At 40.4% G+C, this 24,196-nt stretch overlaps 1 protein-coding gene across 1 annotated transcript in view; it reads left to right on the top strand.

The window, feature by feature from the left end:
* DSG2 (desmoglein 2) overlaps window positions 1–23,079 on the top strand; it is a 53,877-nt gene extending 30,798 nt beyond the window's left edge. Inside the window, exons 7-15 of the mRNA XM_008073387.2 lie at window positions 608–745; window positions 860–1,045; window positions 6,719–6,984; window positions 10,288–10,430; window positions 11,146–11,373; window positions 15,397–15,624; window positions 17,082–17,203; window positions 19,295–19,627; window positions 21,887–23,079. Of these exons, the coding sequence (XP_008071578.1) occupies window positions 608–745; window positions 860–1,045; window positions 6,719–6,984; window positions 10,288–10,430; window positions 11,146–11,373; window positions 15,397–15,624; window positions 17,082–17,203; window positions 19,295–19,627; window positions 21,887–22,909 (2,667 nt within the window). The 3' untranslated portion in view covers window positions 22,910–23,079. The remainder of the gene's footprint in view (window positions 1–607; window positions 746–859; window positions 1,046–6,718; window positions 6,985–10,287; window positions 10,431–11,145; window positions 11,374–15,396; window positions 15,625–17,081; window positions 17,204–19,294; window positions 19,628–21,886) is intronic.
* Window positions 23,080–24,196: the final 1,117 nt, after the last annotated feature.

Below are 24,196 nucleotides of genomic sequence, written 5' to 3'. Positions count from 1 at the left end.
ATTTATTGTAGAGATGAGGTCTCGCTGCCCAGGCAGGTCTCGAACCCGCGGGCTCAGGCAATCCACTCACCTCAGCCCCCCAAAGGCGCGGGATTACAGGCTGAGCCACCAAGCCTGGCTGTTTTATTTGTTATAGAGACATCGTTCTCCAGGACCCATTCTCTAAGAATTATGTCTCTGGGAAATTCTGGATAAAGTTCACCCAGTTTTGCCTTCACGGGCCAATGTTTTTGGGGCCCAGGTTTTCACAGCTGAGAATAAAATGTGGGGCTGGAAGAATCACTTCCTATACAGTCCCACCCTCACTTCCAGCTTGGAATAAACCATGTTCTTAATAGTGTCCTGTGTGTAAACTATCTCCTCTTATCACCCATGACATATTTAAGAATCTGACCATCTACAACTCTCTAGGTTTTTCTGTTCTTCTATAAAAGCTCTGAATGCAAATAAGTTATATTTTCACATGAATAATAGCAGATCATGAAACCTATTTATAAGTAAAATATACTGTAGTACATTTCCTAGTGCTAAAGCAAACCAAAACCAGAAAGAGAGGTTGGGGAGCGATTCATTTTCACCTCATTGGGTATTTTTCCTTGCTCCTCAGGAACACAGCAGCTACACTTTGACGGTAGAAGCAAGGGATGGTAATGGACAAGTAACAGGCAAACCTGTGAAGCAAGCTCAAGTTCAGATTCGTATTTTGGATGTGAATGACAACATACCTGTAGTTGAAAATGAAGTGGTAACTATAGTCTTAATAGTAGATGTAACTATTTGTTCAATTTTAGCACAAACTATAAAAATATGTCACATGTGTATTACATTAAAATGAGACTCTTGTGTTCCTGTCTTGCAGTATGAAGGGACGGTTGAAGAGAATCAAGTCAATGTGGAAGTTATGCGCATAAAAGTGTTCGATGCAGATGAAATAGGCTCTGATAACTGGTTAGCAAATTTTACATTTGCCTCAGGAGGCGGAGAGGGTTATTTCCACATAGAAACAGACACTCAGACTAATGAAGGAATTTTGACCCTTATTAAGGTAAGTACTGAGGGTTCAAGTCTGGGAAGGAACAGGTTGGTGCTGGTGAGGAATCTGACATATTTTGAGGCCTGAACACTGATAAGTGTTTTATATACTCAGTTAACTAGCACCACAATGATTTGAGAAGCAGGTCATCCCTGAATGCCCAGGTTCTGTGGTTAGGAAGTGATCAGACTGCAATTCAAATTCAGATCAGGGGACTCTGGTCCTAGCCGGACAGCGTGATACCAACATTGCTCTTGCAAAGGACATTTCCAGGACTGCTTGTAGCCCATGCTTGATAAAGTGTCCTCAGATCATGGCTGCTTCTTCTGTGGTGCCTCCTACCTCTTGTTTATCAAATTTGCAGTAAAGATATAACCTTACTCATAACTTCTAAAAACAAAAGCTGTGCTAACTGGACACTTAAGTATGCCTAAGAATCACCTGGTAAAACCACATACCAGAAATGCAGATTCTGGGGTCCCATCATCATATAGTTTCATTGGGTGAGGTTCAGGAACTTGCCTTTTTAACAAAAATCCACTTGTGATTCTGATGTAAGTAGGATGAGGGTCACATACGGAAACAAAGTGTCCTAAGTTCTTATGCTTCATTAAATCAATGAAGGAAAAATTAAATAGTCATATTAGGCATTCGGGCCTTTTTTTTTTTTTTTTTTTAGATTGGAAAAAATAGTTTATTTCGAAAATAGATGAGAGAGAGAGAGAACATTCACCTGCCCAAGGTTAGGGAGGGGGCGCCAAAGCTTAAAGAGAAGCATGGCCAGCATTCGGGTCTTATATATTTGTATCTCATAACCCCACAAGAACTTTTTCAACAAAAACTACAAGATGGATTTGTATGTAGCAAAATAGGGAATAAAGTCAGTGTATTTGTCAATGGTTTGTGTTAGAATTGCCTTACCAAACTGTAAAAGAAAATGCAAAGCTATAGCTTTCAAAGTACTATTTTATTATATTATACACAGATAAAAATTGACTCTAGAAGCTTCCAAATTTTTACAAAAACTTAATATGTTAACAGACTAGGTAAAAATCTAACAGTAAAAAGAAGAATGATTATAAATGTATAACAGAATTCATTTAATACATTTTAATCTGTAGGTTAAAAGAATTAACCTGAAGTTTCACGGTAATAATTATGAGCACTACTTATTGATAGGCTACCATATGTATTTAAACCACCTTTTTAAAAGCAGAGGAAAATTGAATAACATTACTTCAAAGAGAAGACATTTTATGATTATTGAAAAAATGGGTAATATCATCAGATATACATTCATCTGCTTGTATAGAAATAAACATAATTTTTAGTCATCAGTTATAAATGCAACCATGCCAGATGTTTGAGATACAAAAGTTGATAACAAATATAAGAAGAAACAGTCATACATTGATGAATGGTGGAGATGCTGGACTAGAGGTCCAGTTCTGTGCCACGTAACATGTCGGTCAACAACAGACTACATACACGATGGTGGCCCCAATAAGATTATAATGGAGCTGAACAATTCCTGTCTCTTAGTGATGTTGTAGCCATCGCAAGGTCATAGCACAATGCATCACTCACATGTTTGTGGTGATGCTAGTGTAAACAAATCTACCTCACTGATGGTCCTATGAAAGTAGGGCACATCCAGTTATGTATAGTACATAATTCCTGAAAATGATCATAACCAACTATGTTACTGATTTATGTATTTACTGTACTATATTTGTCTCATTATTTTAAAGTATACTCCTACTTTAAAAAAAATAATAAACTTGGCTGGGTACAGTGACTTACATCTTGTATGCCCAACACTTTGGGAGAGCAAGGCAAGAAGATCACTTGAGGCCAAGAGTTCAAGACCAGCCTGGGCAACACAGTGAGACCTAGTCTCTGCAAAAAATCAAGAAATGAGCCAGGCATGTTGGCGGGCGCCTGTAGTCCCAGCTACTCGGGAGGCTGAGGAGGGTGGATCCCTTCAGCCCAGGAGGCTGCAGTGAGTCGTGATGGTGCCACTGCACTCTATTCTAGGCAACAGAGTGACACCCCGACTCAAAAGCAAACAGACACCTATAGAACAGCCTCAGGCAGGTCTTTCAGGAAGTATTCTAGAAAAAGAAATTGTTATCATAGGAGATGAGAGCTCTATTGCCCCAAAAGACGTTCCAGTGGGACAAGATGTGGAGATAGAAGACAAGATGCCGATAATTCCAACCCTGTAGAGGCCTAGACTAATATGTGTGTTTGTGCCTTAGTTTCTAACAAAAAAAAAATTTTTTAATAGGGAAAAGCTTATAGAATAAAGATACAAAGAAAGAAAACATGTTTATATAGCTGTACAATGTGTTTGTGTTTTATAAGCTAAGTGTTATTCCAAAAGAGTCAAAAAGTTTTAAAAATTAAAAAGTTTGTAAAGTAAAAAAAGATATGGCAAGCTCTGGTTAATGTATTATTGAAGGTAGTTTTCTAAAAAAATTAATTTAGGCTGGGCACGGTGGCTCAAACCTGTAATCCCAGCACTTTGGGAGGCCGAGGTGAGAAGATGAGCCCCGGGGTTTGAGACCAGCCTGGGCAACTTGGCGAGACCTCATCTCTACAATAAATAACGTTTAAAAAAAATTAGCCGGGCGTGTTAGCACGCATTTGTAGTTCTAGCTACTTGGAAGGCTGAGGTGGAAGGATCGCCTGAGCCCAGCAGGTTGAGGCTGCGGTAGCTGTGAGCATGCCACTGCCTTCCAGCCTAGGTGACAGAGTGAGACTCCAACTCAGAAAGTTAGCTAATTAATTAATTTAGTGTCGTCTGCTTACAGTGATGATAAAATCTACAGTAGCATACAGTAATGTCCTAGGCCTTCACATTCACTCACTGCTAACTCACCCGGAGCACCTTCCAGTCCTGCAAGCTCCAATCATGGTTATTGCCATATGCAGGTGTACCATTTTTTAATCTTTTATACTGTATTTTTATTATACCTTTTCTATGCATAGGTATGTTTATATACACAAACATCATGTCACAGTTGCCTACAGTGTGCACTACAGTAACATGCTATACAGGTTTGTAGCCTTCATATACCATACAGCCTAAGTGTAGTAGGATACACCATCTAAGGTTTGTGTAAGTACATGTTATGATGTATAAGGATGAAGTTGTGTACATTCTCAGGTCATATCTCCCTTGTTAAGTGATATATGACTCTATTCTCAGTATACTATGATAGCACAAAAAAGGGATGTAGCTGTTTCTACCAAGAGGGGGTATAGATGAAAGACCGTAAAATTAGTATTTCCATGAAAACAACAGAGTGTGAAAATTACAGGGCTGGACCCGGTGGCTCATACCTATAATCCCAGCACTTTGGGAGACCAAGCTGAGAGGATTGCCTGAGGTCACAGGCTCAAGACCAGCCTGGGCAACTTGGCAAGACCTCATCTCTACAATAAATCAAAAATTAGCTAGGCATGGTGGTGCTTGCCTGTAGTTCCAGCTACTTGGGAGACTGGGGCAGAAGGATCACCTGAGCCCAGCAGGTTGAGGCTGCGGTGGTTGTGAGTGTGCCACTGCACTCCAGCCTGGGCGACAGAGACTCTGACTCAAAAAAAATGGATGAAGTGTATGTAAATTATAGCCTCAGTGAAACTGTCAAAAAAATAAATAAAGAAAGAAGATAAACAGAATTTTAAAAATGGAAATAGAGATAAAAAATTACTAGCTCTATTTGCAGTAGAGTTAGAGATAGAAAAATTCACAGCTAATTGTTAATTAACAAATAACTTTAGCCAGGCTCAGTGGCTCAGCCTGTAATCCCGCGCCTTTGGGAGGCTGAGGTGAGTGGATTGCCTGAGTCTGCGGGTTCAAGACCCGCTTGGGCAGCAAGACCTCATCTCTACAATAAATCAAAAAATCAGCCGGGCATGGTAGCGCATGCCTGTAATTCCGGCTACTTGGAAGGCTGAGACGGAAGGATCGCCGGAGACTAGCAGGTCGAGGCTGCGGTGGCCGTGAGCGGTCACTGCACTCCAGTCAGGGCGACAGAGTGAGACTCCAACTCAAAAAAAAACAAAAACAAATAACTTTAAAATATTGAAATAGCAAAATGAAAATGACAAAATATGTGACAGTTTTTAAAAGGAGAGGTATATGCCTTCATCTATTACTCACGATGCTGGAAATTATCCATTTGCTTGGAAGCATTTTATGGCTATGACAGACACTAGGAGGTGATTTTTATGACCCCAACATCTAGCTCATTTTTTAAACATTGTCTTGGTCTTCAAATATCAGTGACATCTCTCTAGAACATTTTCTCATTCAGCACATCATGCCACCAAAACAAACATGTCAAAGGCAAGAGTGAATTAAAAGAAATTTCCCAAAGATTTTATACTCAAAAAGAGTGTATTTTTCTCTAGTCATTTTCTGTTGTGTTCTTATCTCAACACCATAGTGATCCATATTTAAAAGGAAGCAGAAGTCATTAGCCATTCAGAGCCCTACATAGGGAAAAATGAAATTCATAATGACTCATCCAAAAGCCAAATGAACAACAGCATTGCTATCATTCATGGAAACCTACATAATGTATTTAACGTTATACCAAAGAAACAAACAAAAGTGTTCAGAGATACTAGAAATAAAAAACAACAGGTCCTAAATAAACTTTGACTGGGTCATTCTTTTAGTCATAGGATATAGGTCAACAGAAGAAAAATGTGTATAAATATTCTGAGCAATATTAATTATATTTTAAAATTGCAAATAGCCCAAATGCCTAATAATAGAATAGTTAAGTAAATTAAGTACATCTAAATAGAATACTATGAAAATGCTAATAAAAAGAAAATGAAAAATTTGGACCATAATGTATAGATACAGTAATCAACTGGTGATGTAAAATGGACAAGTATAACTATCACAAAGGATTGTTTGAAGGAAGGCTAATTTTTCATGGGGAATTAACAGCAAACTAGATATTATAGTATTATGCTAAAAAGGAGGGGGCTATGTCCTTTGTTTAAACAAATGTGAAAATCCATGGATTTCATTCTTTAATCCAGGCGTTTGCCATATTGTAATATACTAATATGCAGTGCAAATCTATATTAGGGGGACAGAGCTTACCAAGCTACTACTATTTATGTAGTTCTTTTCACCAAAATGAACCCATGGAACACATTTTAAGGATATTTATCTATGTTGAATGTCCATTAATTCTTTTAAATCAGGAAAACATTATTTCAGATTATTACTTATTTGTTTATGTATTTATTTATTTTTGAGTTAGAGTCCCACTCTGTCACCCAGGCTGGAATGCAGTGGCACACTCACAGTCACTGCAGCCTCGACCTGCTGGGCATGGGTGATCCTTCCACCTCAGCCTTCCTAGTAGCTGGCTATAGAAGTGTACTACCACAGCCAGCTAATTTTTTTTTTTTTGGCTTATTGTACCTCAGCGGGAGGCTGCAGTAGAAGTATTGCCTGAACCTAGGAAGGTGAGGCAGTGGTGAGCTGTGATTGTGCCACTGTACTCCAACTTGAAGGACAGAGTGAAACCCACACTAAAAAAAAAAAAGTATTCTAACATTAAAAATAAAAAAGTAGTCATGCATGTAGGTATGTGTGTGTGTTCTAGTTATTTTCTCACTTTAAAAAAATCCCCTTTGGTTTTGCCTTCCTAGGAAGTAGATTATGAAGTAATGAAGAATCTTGACGTCGGCATTATTGTCACTAATAAAGCAGCTTTCCACAAGTCCATTAGGAATAAATATAAGCCAACCTCCATTCCCATCAAAGTCAAAGTGAAAAATGTGAAAGAAGGCTTTTATTTGAAAAGCAGCACAATCTCTGTCCACGCTAGTGAGAGCATGGAAAGATCAAGCCGAGGGCAAGTAATCGGGAAATTTCAAGCTTTGGATGAAGACACAGGACGCCAAGCCCGTGTAAAGTAAGATAGTTATGAATATATTTCCTCACATTAAGTAATTTTAAATGCCTATTTTCAAAAAATTGTCATGAAATTCGAGCACTTCATTCCTTTTCATCCCAGCATTATAATTCCCCAAAGGTTGGTAGATTCAAATTCTCAAGTTGTGCCTGTAACTGAGATATGAGAAGAATTCTTACCAGAATCCTCATTCCTCAGTCACCTGCATATGAAGAGGGTTCTAGAACTGGAACAGTTCTGGCTAGAAGAGGCTAAAAAACAACAAAAGAAAAACTCAAAAAAAAACTTTCTAAAATCTGTCTTAGGCTATTGAAGAGAACATGGCAGGTAACATTTACCACAAGTCTTAATGTTTGCAAGATTGGTTAAGATAAATAGTTGCATAATGTATTTTAGAATAGGGAAACCAGTTTTACTTATACATTAATCTAGGGAATGAGTCTTCATGTAAACCATGCTATTTACTTCAGAGATTGGTGAACCTTTCAACGTTTGTCTCGATCATGGTGACCTTTCCTCAGAATACATTTCCTGAGAACCTTCTAGATGCCACCACTGAGCGGGAAGTGACTAGATTGTGTCCACTTTATATTGACATCTTAGGTTTGCATGATACTTTTAAATTTTCAAATAAAGTTTACATCTTAGATCTCAGAGCCATGCCATGGGGAGACTACTCTTTACACAGCTATTATTTATGGAGTTCTAGTTACTGTCACTGCAATTAAATTTAAAGAATCTCCACTTGCTGCCCAAGACATACAACTTTAGCGACTTCCTGCTCAATGTCAGAGTTCCTCATTGCTTGACTATCCTAAGTCTGTGTTCCAGTCTTAGTCCATTTGGGTTGCTCTAACAAAGATACCTTAGCCCGAGTAACTTATAAACAGCAGAGATTTATTGCTCACAGTTCTGGAGGTGGGGCAGACACTCAAGGCACCAGGCAGGAGATCTGGTGTCTGGTGAGTCTCGTTCTCTGCTTCCAAGGTTGTGCCTTGTTGTGTCTGCACATGGCCAAAGAAGCAGGGAGCTTCCTGGAGCCCCCTTTATCATGAAGTGGTTTTCTCATGACTTAATCTCTTCCCAAAGGCCCCATCTCTCAATGTGATCATACTGGGTATTAAGTTCCAACATGTGAATTTTGGGAGGTTACCAACATGCAGACCAGAGCAGGCCCTGTATGCCAACACTTCATAAAATACTATAATTGGATGCTTGACTAACTATAGCTAGAAAGAGAATGTGGAAAAGCTCTTCAACAACTTCCTTCCTGTTAGTGAATCTTCTTTTAATGGAATTCATCAAATAACCTTATTCAAAAGTAATAATAACAAACAGCTTCCACATTGTTTTCAGTAGTGCCTTGGTAACCCTCTCTGGCCCACCAGCCTGTAGGCTCCAGCCCTACTTCTCTTGAGTTATGTGGTCTAGTTTTAATTCCCACAGCTCTATACCTAACAAGATTCTACACCCTAACTGAATCCCCCAAATTGAGAATGAATGTTCTATATGACAATTTCTCACTTCTGTCCACTGAGAAGCTTACACATTCTAATTATCTACTAATAAAAAGTGGCTGTCTATTGAAACTTCAGTTTCCCACATAATCAATTAATTTTGGCTGCTATTTTTCTTTGGGGCTATGTGTGTATCAAAAGATTCCGTGTTCTGCCTTGAGGAATAATGAATCATTTCTCAAGTGCGTTATTTTGTTCTTTAGCATACAATGATAGGACTTTAGAAAGAGAAAGATCTTAAAGATCATTTCAAGCCTGTTATTTTGCAGATAAGGAATGGGAGGCACAGCCAAGTTCAATTTTTTTCCAAGTGTTCACCTAATTGATTTGTGTTGCTGTTCTGAAATGTTGATAATAGCGGTACACAGATTGTTCCCTTGGCTTTTACTGTTTTTCTAATTATTCGTGTGCATCAGCTGCTTATGGATTGGGGGCCTAACATGTGAGCAGCTATGCTACTTAAATGGCGTCTAACTTTTACAACAGAGAACAGTTAGAAGATTCCTTAAATTAGATTACACAAAGCATCCATTATTACTAATACTGTACCTGTATTATAAGTGTGAATGTTGGGGAGTCATAGACAGCAACTTCAATTCAAGCTGTACATTTTCAGACATGAAATCCAGTATTTACTTGTGAAAATCCAAATGTATTATTATTTACTAATAAGACTATTAAGAGGCAGAAAAATTTAGTTCAAGTTTATAATTGGATGTTTTCAAATGGCATCACACATAAATATTGCTAAAATTAGCCACTTATTCCTGTTGCCTAAACAGCCACTTAATAGGAAATAAATTGTCAATTTGATTGATTGAACCAAGATACTGATATGTTTGATTTGTATTGGTATGTTTATGTTAAACTCAATAGCATCAGTTACATAAATATTATAAAAAGAGCATTCTCCTTGCCTTTTCAGTATTGTCTCCTACGCAAATTCTCCTTGCTTTGAGAGAAGAAATTCAGAAATCATTTTGTCTGCATTGTTTTTACTTTTAGCCAACTCTACCTAACAATCAATAATATCCCATCATTTTTAGATACTTCCATTTATGACAATCATTGATTTTTAAACGTTGCTAATATCCCAATAAACATTGTTGTATAACTAAGTTATCCCTCAAAAGCATGCCGCACATTTAAAGGAGCTTAGATAGAAGCTGTAGAACAGACTGCAGAGAAACTTACAAACCTCCTGGGTTAGTGGGCTCAAGATTGTCACTCTTGGCTAGGTGCAGTGGCTCATACCTGTAATTCTCAGAACTTTGGGAGGCCAAGGCAAGAGGATTACTTGAGCCCAGAAGTTCGAGAGCAGCCTGGGAAACATAGTGAGACCACATCACTACAAAAATAAAAAGAAATTAGCCGTCATGGTGGTGTGCTCCTATAGTCCCAGCTACTCCCAGGTTACACAGGAGGATCGTCTGAACCCAGGAGGTCAAGCCTGCAGTGGTCCATGATCGTGCCACTGTACTCTAGCCTGGAAGACAGTGAGACCCCACCTCCAAAGAATATATACATAGGGATAAGGAAGATTCTAAATGTAATATGCAGTAAAGAGAGGAAGATTCTAAGTGTAATAATGCAGTAAAGAGAGGGGCTTTCAGGATAGTTTCAAGAAATTAAAAACATTCAAAATAAATGCCTATAACAAGAACATATTTAATTAGAAATTAAGCTCAAGAGAGTGATAGATTACAGAATTATAGATTCTAGATAGAATTATAGACTCTCAGCTTATCCAGAATTCAATATTAATTTTATGTTTGTTTTATAACAGATATGAAAAACTGGAAGATATAGACAATTGGGTCTTTGTGGATTCTGTCACATCTGAAATTAAACTTGCAAAAATTCCTGATTTCGAATCTAGATACGTCCATAATGGTACATACACTGTAAAGATTTTGGTTATATCAGAAGGTATGTTATTAAATAGGTATTTTCCTTGTTATATGTATTTAGATGTTTATTCTCCAACATCAGATACTTTTGTTCTGATCATGTATAAAAACCTAAGCTCAGCTAGATGTGATGGCCTGTATCTGGAACCCCAGCTAGCTCCTTAGGAGACTGAAGCAATAGGATCTCTTGAGCCAAGAGTTTGAGATGCCTGGCACAATGGTTCACACCTGTAATCCCAGCACTTTGGGAGGCTGAGACAACAGGATTGCCTGAGCCCAGGTATTCTAGATCAACCTGGACAACTTGGAGAAACTTTGTTTCTATAATAAATTTTTAAAAAATTAGCCGGGTGTGGTGGCTCGTGCCTATAGTTCCAGCTACTTGGAAGGCTGAGGTGGAAGGATCACCTGAGCCCAGTAGGTCGAGGCTGTGGTAGCCATGAGCATGCCACTGCACTCCATCTTAGGCAACAGAATAAGACTGACTCAAAAAGAAGGGTTCAAGACTAGCCTGGACAACATAATGAGATGCTATATTTTTTTAAAAATTGTTAAACCTACTGTATCCAATGGAAAAGCCCTTATATTTCTATGTATTGAGTGTATTCAAAGATAAGACTTGGTCCCTAAGTAATTTGTACCTTCTCTATACCAAATTGGCAAAAAAATTCAAACTATGTCCGTTGTCAGCAATAGGATCAGAACGTACATACTTTTTCTTTCTTATTTTTAAGATCATCCCAGAAAAACCATTACTGGCACCGTTGTTATCACAGTTGAAGATATCAATGACAATTGTCCCATGCTGGTGGAACCAGTGCAGAATATCTGTAACGACGTACAGTATGTGAACGTTACTGCAGAGGACCCAGATGGATACCCAAACAGCGGACCTTTCCGTTTCTCTATCATTGACAAGCCACAAGGAATGGCAGAAAAATGGAAGATAGTACACCAAGAAAGTAAGCAAAATCATCCCATCACACCAGAATCTAAATACTAAGCATGATAGGTATCTAAAATATTTATAATATAGGTTACGTTTCTTCTTATAAATTACATTTCCAATATAGTTTTTAAAAGGAGTTTCTAAAATGAGGTTCTGAACCTATATGCACATAGCATATTTTATGGTATTTTTAGTATCTTATATATATCTATGGAGAAAAGAAAAACATTCCAAAATGTCTTGAAGGTAGCTGGGTGTTCTCCAAATAGCTCTCAAAGTAGTTTTGTCTCATAAGGTGAGAGTACCAAGCCTTTCTAAGTACCACAATCACAGTAGGTGCCTTCTAAAAAATCTTGAAGTGTAGTAACAGTAATCCCACTGAAAATAGCAATGTATTGAGCACTTGTTATGTGCCAGGCACTCTGTTAGCCCTAACTTTGCTTATCTTATTGAGTGCTTACTTCATAGCATTATTCCCTGGCTACAGCCCAGGAATCCTTGACTTAACATGAGGTAAGTACTTGCTCCAAATCACACAGCTAGAACATGAGAGAGACAACATGACAAAGGGTTTATCTGATCCTCCCTAATGCTATATCTTGGACGTATGGACATGTGAACCATGTGATGGATTGGTATGAGACTGTTGGTGTTCCTTAGGGTAGTTTTGAATACAGAATAGTCTATCCAGAAAACTATTTTGTTTTTTAAAAAGTAGTAGTCATTTCAGAAAAGCTTCAAATATAATGCCCAAGTTTTTCTTGATTTACAGGTTTACTTTACATTATTTTTGTGTAACATTATTTCGTGTCTAACAGATGTTTACAAACATTTTAAGAGGCTTTGAGTCATGTTTGGTCCCTTTTACAAATTAAACACCTTCAACATTTCAAGTTGCATTTACAGACTGAGTATATTTTGTTTCCTTTCTTATGTATTTCAGTGATCTGAATTAACAAACCCTCCCTGAGATCCTTATACATTAAAACTCCAATAAATTTAACTTATACATAGAGTTACATATTGGATAGTATTAGTATACTAATAATAAGTGCTAATATCCCTTGCTCTCAAAAGGCACACTGAAGTGAAGGAGACCAGAGCATAAGCTGACAAGGTCTTTGTGTTCTTGGCTTGTGTTCAAGGAACCAAGTTTATACTCCCTCACCTCGGAGCAGATGTGATGTGGGGAGCAGACAGGCACTGCCACTGTAACAGGCCTTGAGTACCCCAGGCCTGTGGGCAACGGTCTCGCCTGGAAGCTCTGCATTCTAGCCAAAGGCAGGTGAGGGATACAGCCTGCTATGTAAAACGTAGTGGGCCTTGAGTACCCCAAGCTTGTAGACAAGGTCTCGCTGAAAAGCTCTGCATCCTAGCCAAAGGCAGACTGTGACAAATGCAGCCTGCTACATGATGTGTCTTAAATGCCCACACATCCGGGTATACGTAGTACAGATAAAGTCTTAACTACAATAAAGCCCTAGGTACAAAAAGAGAAACACAAAACAGCTCGCCTTCTAGTAATAACATAATTCCACTGTGGTTCGCTCATCTCCCCTAACCTTGATTTATTACTTTATAATAAAGCAAAGGGACATGACGTCAATCACACCTGGACCAAAAGCTGATACTGCTTGTTTTTACAATAATCCCTTGTACTTTGCCCTAGTTTTACCCTATATAAAAAGCATGCTAAATAATAAACAGGCTCTCATCTATTGAGGAGAGAGACCTCCCAATTCCGCTGTCTCTTGTCTGTCTTTCTCATTCCCTCCCCCCACCTCAGGCCCTGCTCTGGGGAGGCTGGACCTCCACACTGAAGAATGGCGTGCTACCTGTAACTTATTTTGAAATAGTTAAAAATAGTTTAAAAAAAGTTAAAGAAGGCCATTGCCAGGCCATTGCCCCCATTTCCTTGCTAAGCTACAGTGTGACCACGTGCTCTTTGAGCTATGGCCGGGCCATGTTTCCTGGCTTTGGCCCTCTCCGCTACCTTGGGGAGGTGAATCTCCTCTCTCTCTCTCTCTCATTTACTTTCTAAATAAACTATATTTTCTAATCTAAAAGAAAAAAGTTAAAGAAAATAAAAGTGGGGGTTTAGAGGACAAGAAAGTATTGTTGCCAAATGTAAACAATTAGTGAAGGATTTATCTATCTATATTCACTGTAATAATCTTTCAATTTCTCTGTAGGCTTGAAATTTTTTTTTTTAAATACACAAAGAGCAGGAAATAGATCAGACAAGATCAGCCCATTGTTAAAAACTATTAAAGCAGAGGATGGGTAGCATGGGAGTTATGTTTTTCTCTCTATTATGTCTCTGTTTGAAATTTTTGTTAATAAAGTTTTGTTTGTTGAGAAACTAGCAAAAGCAGGAAAGTCTCTCTCGCCTTTCCTTCATATTTCTCCCTAAAACAGACCATAAAATAATTCTCTAACGTTCCTCTAAAATATGTCTGAAGACCCTCTTCCCTATACCCAGAGGGAAAGATGTCACACATAGATGCCAGAAAAATATCTGAACAAACAGGCCTTGCTAAATTCACCTGGTTTATTACTATTAGATCATACCTCACTGTCTTCCAATCATGCTTCTGTTCAATTCTCTATAAAAGATACATACTTTCCGTGCTTATTTGGAGCTTTATTTCTAAAGGCCTCTTATGTCACATAAAACCTATTTTAAATAAATGTGTAATGCTTTTCTCTTGTTAGAAATAAAATAAGCCGGGCTCGGTGGCTCAGCCTGTAATCCCAGCGCTTTGGGAGGCTGAGGTGAGTGGATTGCCTGAGCCTGTAGGTTCGAGACCCTCCTGGGCGACTTGGTGAGACCTCATCTCTACAATAAATCAAAAATTAGCTGGGCGTGGTAGCGCGCACCTGTAGTTTCGGCTACTTGGAAGGCTGAGGCGGAAGGATCGCCGGAACCCAGCAGGTGAAGGCTGCGGTGGCCATGAGTGTGTCACTGTACTCCAGCCTGGGTGACAGACTGAGACTCCGACTCAAAAAAAAAAAAAAAGAAAGAAAATTAAAAAGTTTTGTTTGTTTTAAGAAATTGTAAACCGGGCTCCATGGCTCAGCCTCTAATCCCGCACTTTGGGAGGCTGAGGTGAGTGGATTGCCTGAGCCCGCGGGTTCGAGACCCGCCTGGGCAACTTGGTGAGACTTCATCTCTACAATAAAAAAAAAAAATCAGCCGGGTGTGGTAGCATGCGCCTGTTCTTCCAGCTACTTGGAAGGGTGAGGCGGAAGGATCACCGGAGCCCAGCAGGTCGAGGCTGTGGTGGCTGGGAGCAGCCACTACACTCCAGTCTGGGTGACATAGTGAGACTCCAACTCAAAATAAAAATTTTTTTTAATTTAAAAAAAAAAGAAATTATAGGCCAGGCATGGTGGCTCATGCCTGGAATCCCAGCACTTTGGGAGGCTGAGGCAGGAGGTTTGCTTGAGGCCAGGAGTTCAAAAACAGCCAGGGCAACATAGCAAGACCCCAACACTACAAAAAAAACAGTCAAAAAATTAGCTGGGTGTGATGGTGCCCACCTGCAGTCTCAGTTACTCAGGAAACTGAAGGCAAGAGGATCACTTGAGCCTAGGAAGTTGAGGCTGCAGTAAGCTCTGATCATGCCACTGCACTCCAGCCTGGGCACAGAGTTAGAACCTGTCTGGAAGGGAAAAAAAAATTGTAAAATACAGTCATTCTATGGAAATGTCACTTAACTCCTCATTTATTTATTACTGTATTCCTGGTATATGGAACAGTTTCTGACACTTGGTAGACCACACGTATGTGTTGCAATTCATCCTGAAAGTAAGGAGTCCAGATCTGATCCTTTGCTTTTGAAACTACATATTTGAAGTCTATGGACAAACTTTCACGAACACATAGGGTGAACTCAATGAGAAGTGAAGGGAAAATAAAGCTTTCAACCAGAACTAAATATCATCAGCAGTTCAAGAACATTTCTGTCGTTGAATTTCCCCCCTTCCTTGGTAATCACTTGTTTTTATTTCCCTCTGCCTTCCGCCCTCACAGGTACCAATGTGCTGTTGCAGCAAAGCGAGCAGAAGCTCGGGAGAAGTGAAATTCAGTTCCTGATTTCAGATAACCAGGGCTTCAGCTGCCCTGAGAAGCAGATCCTTACACTTACGGTTTGTGAGTGCCTGGATGGCAGCGGCTGCGTGGAAGCTTTTCGTGACTCCTATGTGGGCCTGGGACCCGCAGCAGTGGCGCTTATGATATTGGCCCTTTTGCTCCTGCTACGTAAGTCTTCCAAAAACCACCCATTGGCCGGGCACGGAGGCTCACGCCTGTAATCCCAGCATTTTTGGAGGCCGAGGAAGCAAAAAAAATAACAATCCAAGGAGGATTGCTTGAGCCCAAGAGTTCAGGACCACCCTAGACAACGTAGCAAGACCTCTTCTCTACAAAATATCAAAAAATTAGCCAGGCATGGTGGCACACACCTGTAGTCTCAGCTACTCAGAAGGCTGAGGAGGAAGGATCACCTGAACTCAAGAGTTGGAGGCTATGGTGAGCTGTAATTATGCCACTGCATGCCAGTCTGGACAACAGTGAGACCCTGACTCAAAAAATAAATAAAAGAATCTGGGTGGTAGTTAGTCAGTTCATCAATGCAAGTGCAGATATGGTTAATATTTCCTGAATTGATCAAGGGGCCGATGTTGGTCTTTGCTTCCTCCCTAGAGGACTCTGAAATTGTATTGAATTCTAGATGAAATGTTAAATATAGTCTAAGATATTTTAATGTAGAATCATTTTAGAAAATAGATACTTCAAAGATTAATTGGGACTTCAGAGAGTCATGCCTTGTACAAAATTTTACTCTAGGGAGAAATATAGCAGTTTACTTGAATATATTAAACTGTTTCTACTTTTAGGAGATTTTGATCTTTTTAATAGCTCTTTTTTTTGGATAGTGATTTTTTTTTAAATTGGAAAGTGGTTTACAAAAATGTAATATTTAAGTTGATTTTTATGACTTGGGTAGTATCTAATCCAGTCTTGGTAATCTACTCAGTAACCACAAACAGTCTCTTTGTGGTGAACATGCCTTTGAATCAGTAAGACTCCCTCATCCTGTCTCTAGGCTTGGGTGGAATTAACTCAGAACAAACTTGGAGAGGTTGGATCCAGATGAAGAAAGAAATTTAAAAATAAATAAAAAATAGAAACTAATAAAATAATTATTATATTCATAATATATAATATAATATGCAATATAATGATAAACAATAATGAAACAATAAATAGAATCATAAATAATAAATATAGAATAATTGAATAAAATAATAGAAAAAAAGTGAAGACAACTCCAGGAAGTAATTCCAGAATTATGCAACAGAAATACGGAAATAGGCAGGGTTCGGTGGCTCAGTCTGTAATCCCAGCACTGTGGGAGGCCACAGCGAGTGGATTGCCCGAGCCCGCGGGTTCAAGACCCACCCAGGCTTGGTGAGACCTCGCCTCTACAATAACTCAAAATAAATCAGCCAGGCGTGGCAGCGTGAGCCTGTAGTTCCGTCTTCTTGGAAGGCTGAGGCGGAAGGATCTCAGGAGCCCAGCAGGTCGAGGCTGTGGTGGCCGGGAGCGGCCACTGCCCTCCAGTCTGGGCGACAGAGTGAGACTCCAACTCAAAAAAAAGAAATGTGGAAATACATCAGGATTCACCATCTCTGTACTCACTTTTGTCTGTGCAGTTGTGCCACTTTTACTGCTGGTATGCCACTGTGGCGAGGGTGCCAAAGGCTTTACCCCCATACCTGGCACCATAGAGATGCTGCATCCCTGGAATAACGAGGGAGCGCCACCTGAAGACAAGGTCAGTTCCTTATATGTCAGTGTCATGCGTCTTCTTTTTGAATTTTAAAGGGGTCTTGGACAGTGCCTTTAACATTTTTGGTCATGAGTGAATAAAGCAGCCATTACGGATTTCACTCACTTGCCTTTCTTGGATCTACAGAGGGTTCAAACAACTACATATTTTGTGTTTTTTGCCAGGGCAAAGTTGAGAGGGTTTACCCCACTGTGACATGTCCTGTGTTACAAAGAATGTAGAGGAAGGGTCAGGGAGAACAGAGGTATGTAGGGATTTAGGATAGACACTTTTGCCCCGGTATTAAATGGAAGTTTTCACAACCAGGAACTGCTCTGTTTTTATTCCCTCCATACACAGCGTTGACAGATAAATTCACAAGCCCCAGGAGAGTTGTAAAACATTACAGAATCCCCTCTCCCATAGCTTTTGTAATGACCATTTCCTTTTGTCTCCCTGTTCAACTTCACCCTGGATCTTTCAGCACCATCTGCCAGGAGCACCATTTCTAGCAGTATAAGGTTTAGCACTGAGTGTCAAAGAACTCAAAATAACAGTGGCTGGCCAGACTCAGCCTATAATCCCAGCACTTTGGGAGGCCGAGGCAAGTGGATTGCCTGAGCCCGCAGGTTCGAGACCAGCCCAGGCAACTTGGTGAGACTTAGTCTCTACAATACATTAAAAAAAAAAAAAAAAAAATCTAGCCAGACGTGGTAGCGCACACCTGTAGTTCCAGAAGGCTGATGCAGAAGGATCATTGGAGCACAGCAGATCAACACTGGGGTGACCATGAGCATGCCACTACACTCCAGCCTGGGTGACGGAGTGAGACTCTGACTCAAAAAAAAAAACAAGCCGGGCTCGGTGGCTCAGCCTGTAATCCCGCGCCTTTGGGAGGCTGAGGTGAGTGGATTGCATGAGTCCGCGGGTTCAAGACCCGCCTGGGCAGCGAGACCTCATCTCTACAATAAATCAAAAAATCAGCCGGGCGTGGTAGCGCGTGCCTGTAATTCCGGCTACTCGGAAGGCTGAGGCGGAAGGATCACCGGAGCCCAGCAGGTCGAGGCTGCGGTGGCCGGGAGCGGCCACTGCACTCCAGTCTGGGCGACAGAGTGAGACTCCAACTCAAAAAAAAAACAAAAAAAAAAAAACAGTGGCTTAAACACAAACCGGGTAGGCCAGGATCAACGTGATGCTTCCTGCATAACATGGCCCCTGGCTCCTCCTTTCATGTTGTTTTCTTTCCATGGATGAGTTCCATTCCCACTATCCTCATGTTCTAGACACTAGCTATATTCTCTACATTCCAACCAGCAGATGGGAGAAAAGCAAAAAACCACTCTTTAAGCACACTTCCCAGAAGCTGTATACACCATGTCTGCTTGACTCACATTGACCACAATGGACGGCCATACCTAATAGCATCAGAGGCTTACACATGTAGTCTTTTTTTTTCTTGAGTTGGAGTCTCACTCTGTCACTCAGGCTGGAGTGCAGTAGCATACTGCTCATGGCCACCACAGCCTCGACTTGCTAGGCTCAGGCAATCATGCCCTTCCAAATAGCTGGAACCACAGGCATGAGCCACCACACCCAGCTAATTTTTTTATTTATTGTAGAAACGACGTCTCGCCATATTGCTCAGGCTGGTCTCAAACCCCTGAGCTCAGGCAGTCCTCTCGCCTCTACCTCCCAAAGTGCTGGGATTACAGAGGTGAGCCACCCCGCCCGGCTATATAGTCTATGTATCCAGCAAAAAAACAAAATAAAGGGTTCTGTAACCATAGAAGAAGGCATCAAACTCTAGAGGAAGGTTGAAATACCATTGGTGCCAGCAGAGTAAGTGAATTGAGACCATATGTGAATGTTTTGGTTTTGTTTCCTCCTTGGGTTATATCAACTATGAAATCAGAAGGTAGACAACAGGGAGATCTTCACAAGATTCAAACAGAGGTTATTCAACCCAAAATACTTTTTCTAATTGGTCTCTGTAGAATGAGCTTATCTCTTCCTCTGGCCACTCAGCTCAGATCTTTCACCAACCATACTGACCCTTCAGCCTTCTCACTCTGGACTCCACTGTATTTGCTCTTTCAGGTGGTGCCTTCACTTCTGCCAGTGGATCAAGGGGACATTCTGGCAGTAAGAAGTGGAGCAGGCGGTCTAACCAAGGAACTCACCATGAAAGGAAGCAACTCTGCTTCCGTTGCCAAAGGGCAACACGAAATGTCTGAGGTGGACGGAAGATGGGAAGAACACAGAAGCCTTCTTTCTGGTGAAACTACTCAGGTCACAGGGACAACAGGGATCATCATGGGCCCTGAAACCATAAGGACCACACGAGCCATGGGGGCTTCCAGAGACATGGCTGGAGCTCGAGCAGCTACTGTGGTATTGAATGAGGAATTCTTAAGAAGTTATTTCACTGATGTAAGGATTGGCTTTTATGTACGGGAAAAAAATTTTATATGTGAATGTGTTATTATCAGGATAATGACTATCTTGGATCTAAATGGGACTTTGGGAGTTTTTAAGGTTTGGTTTGTTTGTTTTGGGGAGAAAGAATTCTTATAGGCGATAAGGAAAGAGAAACCTGACCCACTGAATCAGTAGGTGTTAGCTGAATTATGTCGTGATAACAGGCACCCCCACACTCTTAGTTCCAAGACAGATGCTGAGAGAGCAGATTGTACCTGGGAAGCTACCATCCTTGTGGCCCTGGGAAAAGAGCAAGGCAGAACTTTAAGGCAGTGGCTTGTGAAGCCTCCATCTTTTTACTTAAAACTCACATTTCATTGACCAAAGCAAGTCACATGACCAAGACAGCCATCAATGGGTCAGAGAATTCCCTCCCTCTATAGAAGCAGATTTGGTAGGGATGAGCCCAGTAGGAAGAGGCAGAGAATATATGACCTAAAAACACATCTATTTAGTCCATTTAAATTTTACCTTCTAAGCTGGACTTGGTGGCTCAAGCCTGTAAGCCCAGCACTTTGGGAGGCAGAAGTGACAGGATTGCCTGAGCCCAGGGTTTTGAGACCAGCCCAGAAAACTTGGCGAGACCTCATCTCTACAATTAAAAAAAAGAAAAAATTAGCTGAGTGTGGTGGCCCCACACCTGTAGTTCCAGCTACTTAGAAGGCTGAGGCAGAAGGTTTGCCTGTTCCCAGCAGGTCAAGGCTTCAGTGGCCATGAGCGTGCCACTACACTCCAGCTTGGGCGACAGAGTGAGACTCCTGACTCAAAAAGAAAAAAATTTACTTTCTATAGAAGAGTACTTGGCTTCACTGTTAAGGGGGTTCCCCCAAAAAATGATGAGAAAAGTTGCAGGAAAGATAATCAGATGCAGAAAGGAAGTTCATGCTTAGAATTGGGAATTAGGGCCGGGCTCGGTGGCTCAGCCTGTAATCCCTGCACTTTGGGAGGTTGAGGCGAGTGGGTTTCCTGAGCCCACAGGTTCGAGACATGCCCAGTTAACTTGGAGAGACCTCGTCTCTACACTAAATCAAAAATTAGCCAGGCATGATAGCATGCGCCTATAGTTCGGGCTACTTGGAAGGCTGAGGTGGAAGGTTCGCTGGAGCCCAGCAGGTCGAGGCTGTGGTGACTGGGAGCATGCCACTGCACTCCAGTGTGGGCGACAGAGTGAGACTCCAACTCAAAAAAAAAAAGAATTGAGAATTAGAAGCAGGACTGAAAATAAAAGGGTTCCATAGAGGAGTACATTTCAGAATAAGAATTATTGCCAAGAATATCTCATAATGGAAAATGAATCAATTCTTCAGGTCTAATATCCTAAATATGTCAGTACCAACCAACAGGAACACAAAAACTGATAGAACTAAAAGAGAAATTAACAAATCCATATTATAGTTGGAGAGTTTAGCTTCTTTCATCAGTAACTGAAAGAACAAATAGACAGAAAATCAGTAAGGATATATTATAGAAAGCATAACACCACCATCAACTGACTGAATCTAATTGGTTTTAATAGAACGCTGGGCAACAAAAAGATTTTATTTTGATATAATTTTTATGTTCAGATAAGAATTACCAAAGTAGCACACAGAGTTTATATATATTCTTTAGGCAGTAGTCCCTAATGTTACATCTTACACAACTATTGGACATTTATCCAAAATAAATAATAATAATAAAGTATTTTTTTAGCAATTGTTTTCCTTGTCCAGGATCCTGACATTTCATTTAAAGTGGCATGACACTTTAGTCTCCTTTAATCTGAAACAGTTCCTTCAGCCTTTTTTAAATTGTCGTGATAATAATATTTTTAAGTATTAATCATGTTAATAATATTTTATTTATTTAGAGTGAGAAAGCAGGAGTTTATTAAAAAGACAAAAAAGCTCCTAAGCAGGAGAGGACCTGAAAGAGGATTGCCCAATTTTTTTTTTTTTTAATTGTAGAGACGAGGTCTTGCCAAGTTGCCTGAGTGGGGCTCGAACCCGCAAGCTCAGGCAATCCACTTGCCTCGACCCCCCCCAAAGCGCTGGGATTACGGGCTGAGCCACCAAATCTGGCCCAAATATTAATATCTTCAAGAGTACGGTTGTGTCATAGGCTGCCTCTCAATTTGTGTTTTCTGATGTTTCCTCGCAGATTCAAGTGATGTATTTTGAACAGGAATATGTGTTACTAATTACTTGTCTCTTTTTTTGTTTTTTATTTTAGAAAGCGACATCTTACACTGAGGATGATGAAAATCATACAGCCAAAGATTGCCTTCTGGTTTATTCTCAGGAAGAAACTGAATCTTTACACGGTTCCATTGGCTGTTGCAGTTTTATTGAAGGAGAGCTAGATGACCGCTTCTTAGATGACTTGGGACTGAAATTCAAGACACTAGCTGAAGTTTGCTTGGGCCAAAAAATAGATACAGATATGGAAATTGAGCAGAGGCAAAAATCTGTCACAGAAACAAGCATGAACACAGCTTCACGTTCACTCTATGAGCAAACTAGGGTTAACGCAGAGAACGCCCACTTCTCTGGCAGTAGCTTTCCAGTTGCAAAACCTTTGCATGAAGCAAAGGCTGAGACAGTAACCCAGGAAATAGTCACGGAAAGATCTGTGTCTTCCAGGCAGGCTCAAAAGGCAGCTCCACCCCTTCCTGACCCACTGGCTTCTGGTAATGTTATAGTGACAGAAACTTCGTATGCCACAGGCTCCACGGTGCCACCAAGCACTGTGATCCTGGGTCCCAGACAGCCACAAAGCCTTATTGTGACAGAGAGGGTGTATGCCCCAGGGCCTACCTTGGTAGATCAGCATTATGCTAATGAAGGCAAGGTCATCGTTACGGAAAGAGTAATCCAGCCAAATGGGGGCTTGTTGAATCCCCTGGAAGATACTCAGCATTTGCAAGATGCAGGTTACGTCATGGTGAGGGAAAGAGAGAGCTTCCTTGCCCCCAGCACAGGTGTCCAGCCCCCTTTGGCCATGCCTAGTGTCTCAGTAGGACAGAATGTGATAGTGACAGAAAGAGTTCTAACACCCGCTTCCACTCTGCAGTCTAGTTACCAAATTCCCACCGAAAACTCAATGAAGGCTAGAAAGACCCTGGTATCCGAAGCCGGAGTCACTGACCCCCCACCAAATTTCGGTGTAGAGAAATCTGGCCATTCTAATTCTACCATAACCACATCTTCCACCAGAGTCACCAAGCACAGCACTCTACAGCACTCATACTCCTAAACAGCAGTCAGCCCCAAACTGACCCAAAGTTTAACTAGCAGTGACTGATTTCCTGCTTTCAATAGACCTGGCTTTTCAAGAGCCTTCCAGACATGCAGAGACACATATACATGGAGCTTAAAATGTTTCTGAGTACTGATGTGCAAAGGGCCACACCGTCTCTGCTCTCAGGGGTACATTTCACGCTCTATTACTTACCGAAGACATAGGGACGATTCTGCTTTTTAGGTGCCTTCTAGTGATTTATGCAAACAATATTCACAAAACAAGATAGTCAGTCTGGCTTTGAGAATTTACCAAATTAATAGAGATCCAGTTCATCAGCATCCTGTAGAGCAACCCAGGAAGCTGATTGGGTCTCCTTGCCCCACCTTGTAACATTTAGCACTGACGTTCTATGTTCTGTACCTTACTGCCTCTGGCCGGTCATCAACTCGTAGACCCAAAGATACATGCACAGTCCAGGCTGCCAGATTTGCTGTTGGCTTTCCTTAGGACTGAAACCCTTTAAATCTGTGTGAGGTTGATTAAATTTTGAAACATTGACATGGTAGGAACACGTTTCTGTGCATGTGACATATATGTGTGTATGGACACATGCATGTCATATGGTCTTAAAAATACACCTCTTCCGTGTCTTAACAGTCCTGAAAATTTTGAACACTTTAGATGAATAATCTGGGACAAAGTTCATAAATATAAAATATTTTACTTTTTATAGTAATAATCTATTTTTAAAAACCCCGCAGGATATGTTGTCTTTCAAACAGCTACAATTCAGTGCAGCTAAATTGAGCAGCTGTTCTCTAGTTGTGGTAGGATCCATGCCTATTTCACTGTTATGTGTTCTCAGCGCCTACCCTGGGTGCCAAGTGTATATTTGTGAAACAGGTTGTACAAACCATCCTCTTATCTACAATTGCCAAGAATACCAAAGTTCTTATATTTCTATCAGTCTGTGTTTGAAATTAGGATTTTATTCTGATGTCTCAAAGTCATTGACTTGGCATGACTTAATATAAGAGTAGTAAATATAAACACCTCAAATAGTTTGACCTGATTTTGCACAATATCCTTGCCTTTCTTTTTCACAAGTTTTTTTTTATGAATTATTTGGCTTGTTTAGCTCCTAAATAGATTATATTTTGTTGCTTCCTACCAACAGTAATGTTTCAAAATATATGTGCATATCAGTAATAATTTGTATATTTTCCACAACAAAAAAATTATCATAATTTTCAAAGACTCTAATTTCTTGACTTTCAAGATATTTTGCTAGGGAAATTA

Source organism: Carlito syrichta, unplaced genomic scaffold (assembly GCF_000164805.1).
Source record: "Carlito syrichta isolate Samal-C Ts95f unplaced genomic scaffold, Tarsius_syrichta-2.0.1 Scaffold315831, whole genome shotgun sequence".
Classification (NCBI taxonomy): domain Eukaryota; kingdom Metazoa; phylum Chordata; class Mammalia; order Primates; family Tarsiidae; genus Carlito; species Carlito syrichta.
Note: the sequence above shows the minus strand (reverse complement) of the source record. Positions and strands in the feature narration are given on the sequence as shown.